Here is a 7,016-nt window from a genome sequence, read left to right on the forward strand (position 1 = left end):
CTTCTTCTTCTTCTTCTTCTTCTTCTTCTTCTTCTTCTTCTTCTTCTTCTTCTAATTATTCCTCCAGATAATGTTGATGCTGAAAGCAGGTCTTGAGATTACAGTGTTTAGAACCAGGCTCTGGAGTATACCATCAAAACATACCTTGAGATGTTTAGTTTATTGTTAGTAATACCATCACTTCTATCATCTACACATTTGATAAGGAGGCACAGTGTTAACTTTTTTCTAATCTTCTCCTTTCCACAACTCATTCTTGCTTTTCTTCTTCCCTTTTCTCCTCATATTCACCAGATTTCTAAGACTATAGAAGATTAATAATCATACACTGGTTTGACTAGAAGATGTTTGCAGATATAAAATGATGAGGGTTAAATAAAACCTTGTTGCAGGAACATGCTAAAGATTTACTTTTATTGTTTATGTGTATGAGTCTGTATATGAGTTGAGCATGTGAGACTAGAAGAGGGAATTGGATCCCCTGGAACTGGAGTGCCAAGCAGTTGTGAGCTGTCTGGGTGCTGGGAGAGCTGCGAGCAGTTCTAAACCACTGAGCCACCTTGCCACACCCCTTTTCAAAGATTTATTTTTATAATTTTTGAAGAAAATAATTAAATATGATTTCTAGGTAACCTATGCAGTTGGTGCACTGTCTAAGACAATATATGAGAGGATGTTTAAGTGGCTAGTGGCACGCATGAACCAAGTCCTAGATGCCAAGCTGACAAGACACTTCTTCATTGGGATTCTTGACATCACTGGTTTTGAAATACTTGATGTAAGTATAGGTGGTAAGAATAAAATCATTGAATATTTCAAGGAGATTAGAAAATTCAAGTTTTGAAGTGGAACTATGGGAAAACATGATCAAAGCACACTAAGAATAATTATACTTAATATCAATGGGCATGCTAAAGTGGAAAGAGGAATTTTTGAATATCTTACAGGGTCTCATTCTTAGACAATAACTATAGGCAACTAATGACTGCTCAAAGGAGAATTCATTTCTCCCAGGGATGAGTTTGTTATAGGTTGTCCATAAAACCATATACACAAAAGCAACAAAAACAGACTTTGCAGATCATAATAATACATTTGTGCATACATATACACACACACATGTATGTATTTAACAATAATAATCAGAGAAATAGAGGTTATCAACTTTAGAATGGGGGTGCATGCGAAGAGTTGCAGCGATGAAAAGGAGGGGAAAACTGATATAATTCTATTTCAATTAGAATATAGTAAGAAAACCAAATTAATGAATAAAAAGAATCTTTATACCTAAATTCTAAGAACTATTTTTATTAGAGAATAGCTAAAATTAGTAACATTTATTACTATTACAGTTAATGTTAACTATCTAATTTCTTAATCCGTATTTAAGTCAAAGTAAATAGAATACTTCTGTGAAATTTTAATCATAGTTTAATTGAACATTATTTTATTGAAATAATCATTAGTTTGATGATAAATCTGAAGGAGACAGGGACTTAGCTGAGCACTTTTAATGGTTAAGTATTCTTGTCATCTTCCAGCTGCATATGTAGCAAAGGATGGCCTAGTTGGTCATCAATGGGAGGAGAGGCTCTTGGTCCTGTGAAGGCTCTATGCCCCAGTATAGGGGAATGGCAGGACCAGGAAGTGGGAGTGGGTGGGTTGCTAAGCATGGGGAGGGGGAAGGGGCTTTGGAGGGGAAACCAGGGAAAGGGATAACATTTGAAATGTAAATAAAGAAAATATCTAATAAAAGGTATTCTTGCCATCATGTGATGGTAACTATAATTTATTTCTCATTAACATGTATTCTTGTAAGTGGACTTTTTAACTCTCTTTCCTACCTATTAATAGTACAATAGTCTTGAGCAACTCTGCATCAATTTTACCAATGAAAAGTTACAACAGTTTTTCAATCAGCAACTGTTTATTCTGGAGCAAGAAGAATACAGAAAAGAGGGCCTTGACTGGCTGTCCATTGACTATGGTCTGGATGTGCAAGCCTGCATAGATCTCATTGAGAAGGTACAGTATACATATATTTATCTTCCTTGTCCATTTTTATTTACAAACTATCACAGCTTACCATGATGATCCATCTCAGGAAGAGGTCTTTGTTAGGAGATGGGTAGTAGGTCTGGGAGGCCCCATCCATTCTCTCCTGGTGGCCTTTGTGTGCGAGATCCATGACATTGCAGCTAAGCTTTTCTGTACCCTGCCATATTCCATCATAGGTAACACAACCTGTCTGTACATTTGTAGCTTATGCATGATCTCCATTGATAAAATGCAAGGGGGCTTGTTTAAGATCCAATGGACAAGCTCTGTTTCTCTCAAGGGAAAGACAGAGCTGAAAATGGGAACTCTGCACCATCTGCCTCATTAACAATGAGTATACCCACATCCGGGAAAGCTTAAGGAGATTTGACAAATTAATCTGCAGGTAAACAACTGATCTAAATTCTTAAAGTTGATACCAAGCAGAATATTATTTTTTCATTTAATTGTGCCAGCGCCAGTTAGTTTAAGTAATTTGTGACAGTGTTTTCATGGCTTGTTAAATTAACTGTAATAAATGGTTTCTGAATTGTGTGTGGTTACCCTCTCTGCTATATGATATGGGTTTTGGTAGAAGGGTTCTGTTTCCTTGTCTACCAGAACAAGCACTGTCACATAGTTGTCACTCAGTGACTTTTCTTGTTTTTATCGGGAACTGTAGTACTCTTTGGAGACAAGTCTAAGCAGGCCAAAGACTTTGCCTTCCTGAAAGTTCTTCAGATACTCTAACCTTTGATTGTCATCAGCCCTGTCAGGAAGGATGAAGAAAGTAAATAAATGCAATGTTTTGTGCAGATAATCAAGGTTTTAGATAAAAAATCCTATTATTCTTAAAAGGAACAAACATCACATTGATTTACTTTAGTCAGTGAACTTCCCAATGGGGAAGGAAGGTTGAGTAAAAAAAAAAAAAAATGGATTCCGAACATCACTATAAACTTGTTAGAGTAATAGTAATAGACTAACCATACTACTTTAGTGAATTGTGAGTGTGTTGGTGTGTATTTGTGTGTGTGTGTGTGTGTGTGTGTGTGTGTGTGTTGGTGTGCGTTGGTATGTGATATTACAGTATGTTGGTGTGTGTGCATATGTATGTGTTGATGTGTGTGTGTGTGTGTGTGTGTGTGTGTGTTTGTGTGTATACACATGTATATTGGTTTTCTGACTAGAGATAAAACAGAGCTTCAGACTGGCAAAGAGAAAGAAAAGCTTAATTTTTAACCACTGTCACTTCTGTCACCTGCTGACACTGCTGATAAGAAGACACTATTTTCAAATAGAAAGGAGGGATGTAGGGAGTTTTCAGACCATGGTAGGTCAATGTCATTGACTTTCATTTGACCTGAGGTTATCGCCTCATTTATTCCGGCCTCGAGTCCTCCAAGAATATATTCTAGCAATGTCGATCTAATTTCCTGTTGATTTTCTACTGGTTTGATAAAATGTGAAAACATATTGACCAGGTGATAGAAAGCAAAGATAAGTCCTCAACTACTTCAAAGAACTCAGGTCAGATTAATAGCAAGAACTCTTTTGAAAAATACAAAATATTGAAAAGATCCAGCATATCGATTTGGAGAGAAGATTGCTTATATAATAATAAAACTTAGTTCTTAATATAGAATAACTTATGGGAAATTTTAAATTCAAAGTAACTACAGTGCTTCAATATACACAAAATATGCTGATATGCTGCATTGTACATATGCTGAATATTTATAGGCAGAAGAATTTTCTTTTTTTCCTCTCTAGTTCATTTCCCTATGCTTTCAGAGACAGGCAAACCATGCTCCTCCATCTCCGCCTCCTTCAGTTTTTCCTCTATGAACTTGAGATAATGAGGTCAATGCAGTAAGGGTCATGCAACACAACATGGACTCAGACAGACTTGTTCTCTGTCCTTGCCACTGGCAGTTTAGCTTCACGATCACTTGGGTAGTCTATGACCACCTTGAACTGGAGTTCCTTGGAACTACGATGAAGCCTATGTCAATTTCATGCACAGCATGAATATTTCTTTATTTCTTTATGACTGTTGTCTGGTCTCCCCATCTTAGAAGGTTTCCAAACCACCACAACACAGAACAACCATGTTCTCCAGAAGGTGTTGCTCTATATTGGTTTATTAAATCATTGGATGATATTACAGTTATTTTAAAGTGCATCGAGGTATCTTTTTTTAGGTTATCTTATTTGTTTATTTTTAAGTCATTTTTATTAGCTATTTTCTTCATTTACATTTCAAATGCTATCCCCAAAGCCGCCTTTACCCTTCCCCGGCCCTGCTCCTTAACCCACCCACTCCTGCTTCCTGGCCCTGGCATTCCCCTATATTGGGGCATATGATCTTCACAATACCAACAGCAATTTGAACTAACATGTACCCCCGAGAACTGTGTCTCTATTTGCATATGTAGCAGAGGATGACCTAGTCAGCCATCAATGGAAGGAGAGGCCTTTGGTATCTTTTAAAATATTAGTTTTTGACCTTTTAAAATATGAGTTTCTTGTGTTTTGCATTGGTGGTCAACCAATTAGCTGGACTTGAAAAATTAATTTTCAAACATAAAAGTTGTATGCTTTTATGTTTACAAAAATATTTGTCTCATACTGAATTTATCATATATTTTTAGTAGCAAGCTTAGCTATTAATTTATTTCTTCAAGCTTATAGTGACCTCCTTCCATGTAAATGTTCTGAACAAACCTATTATGGGATTAATTCACACTTGTTTTATTACTGAAATGTTGTAGTTCAGAACTTAATTTACTTACTAAAGTATTATACAATTACATATTTATGGCTATGTATAAGGCTTCGTTAAAGAGATTATCCCTCTTATTTCTTGACAAATATTCCACGTTTTGTGCTTGAGAGCTTGTTACTCTTTCAGTATGTCTTTAAAGGCTCTAATATTCTCCCGTAGGATTAAGATAAGGTTTTAGAATTATATTGGCTTCTAGAGAAAATTCACTTCAAGTTTTACCATCATAATAGATGCTGAGTGTGTTACATAGTGGATTATATTATTAGCCTTACATGCCTCACTTGGTCCAAATTAACATTTTTCTCCTACATTTGCCTATTTACCTTTTCATTAGTTCTTTGAAAGTCTTGTAGGATGTGTTTCGATCATACTCATCCCTCACCTAACTCTCCCAGATCCATCGTTCTTCTCTATCCACCCAAATTTTAAAATTTGTCTTTTCCTTTTTAATTTTTTAAGAGCAGTATGTGTTCCCAAACTATTCTTGAACATGTGTTCTTATGCTGGAATAATTGGATTACCAGTGGCTACACTCTTACAGAAAACTCATTGTCCCTTTCCCAGCTGCTAAGAATCTCAACAGGTCCGTGTCTAGGGATGGATTAACTTCTTTTTTGGAATAAGTTTTGATTGCTGCTATATAGTGATATGCTGTCAGACAATGACTTTCCATATCAGTAGGCAGCAAATATTCCAAAAATCTTCTTAAATATTTTAGACACTGATAAAGTTCCAGCACTAAATAGATATTGCAGTCTCCAAAGAGGTATTGTTAGGTTATACTAATTTTACTATTTTAGTATGAAATAATTAAAATTAGTATCTGGTTATATCTTGTTTGCCTGCAGATTTTTTTTAAATATATAGCTTCATGCTTTTTTTCTTTACAGTTTGTCTAACTATTGTTCCAAACCAAGTAGCCTAGGTTCCAGAATTCAAACTTTTCCACATTGAAGCACGTGTTCAGTGTTCACCCATCAATTAATTGTTCACTGGAAATATCCTGAAGATTTAAACCAAGAGTGATGAGTACAGCCCTGGAAGGCATCATCTTTCTACTTACAACATTTCTCTTATAATTGGAAAGATGTCTTAAAACTAAGACTTTCCCCCACTACATAGATAAATCTATTATTCAGTTACTTGTATCTTTACCCTGTTTCTGAGGCATGAATCTCCCTAGGTCATGTGAATGGATGAACATATGTGGCTTCTAACATTGAGCAGAGTAGATCAACAATGTCTTTTTCATGGTGTTTGTATTTTCTTCATAGTTTTAGGAATTTGACACCCCATACAGTTGAGGTCAGATAAAGACTGCTGCCAGAACAGAATGAGTAAGTAGGGGCTAAAGAAGGCAGGCTCTGAGGCATTAGGGCGACTTTCAGTTTCTGCAGGAGGATGAGATGGTCATGTCTAATTACACTGCTGAGAAAGAATAGAAACTCAGGCACTGTATACCTGGTCCATCTCTTATGAAGAGTGATTTGCTAGGGGACCTCATACAGGGTGTACAGTGGGAGAGGAACTTATGATTGGGGTACCTAAGCCCTTCTATGTTTTCTCCAGATGTCAAGGAACACAACTGTGTCAGATCTAAATTACCACAGAGTAATGTGCAGATAACCAACCTAACTAATAAGAGCAAAATGTCTTTTAAAACTGCTAAATGTAAAATAACTATATTAAAAGACACAGAAAGAGAAAGGTCCAGAATGACCAGAAAATTGGAGGTTGCCTGTGCATATAGGGATCAAAAGTCCTGACAAGAAAGGGGTAATATTTAGGCTGGATCTTCGGGAATGGTTGTTATTTCTGCAAGTAAAGATAGATAAATAGTGAGACGATGTGAGAACAGGCAAGCACAAACACATGGAGATAGGAAAGTTCTCCTCGGAAATGTCATGTCCCTACATGGAGCCTCTAATATTCAAAAAGAAATACCTAGGGGAAAAGGAAGGACAGACGGTGAAGGGCTTTTAATGATTTTATTTCTTACTTTAAGTAATGGAAGTAAGATGGGTTCTGAGCCTAGCAATAAATAAATAAGAGCAGTTGATATTTAATCTGCTATAATAGAAGAATGGTGGGAGAACTCCTGAATAATCAAAAGGTCTTGAGCCAGAGGGAGCAGAAATGATGGTAATAGGACAAAGATTGTGAAAGATTTTTAAGAGAGAGAGAGAGAGAG

General features: G+C 36.2%; 1 protein-coding gene across 1 annotated transcript in view; it reads left to right on the forward strand.

The window, feature by feature from the left end:
- Nucleotides 1-7,016, forward strand: part of Myh15 (myosin heavy chain 15) — a 148,018-nt gene that overhangs the window by 45,258 nt on the left and 95,744 nt on the right. Inside the window, exons 13-14 of the mRNA XM_021209387.2 lie at nt 629-778; nt 1,855-2,025. Coding sequence (XP_021065046.1) covers nt 629-778; nt 1,855-2,025 — 321 coding nt within the window. The remainder of the gene's footprint in view (nt 1-628; nt 779-1,854; nt 2,026-7,016) is intronic.

This window comes from Mus pahari, chromosome 12 (assembly GCF_900095145.1).
Source record: "Mus pahari chromosome 12, PAHARI_EIJ_v1.1, whole genome shotgun sequence".
Lineage (NCBI taxonomy): Eukaryota > Metazoa > Chordata > Mammalia > Rodentia > Muridae > Mus > Mus pahari.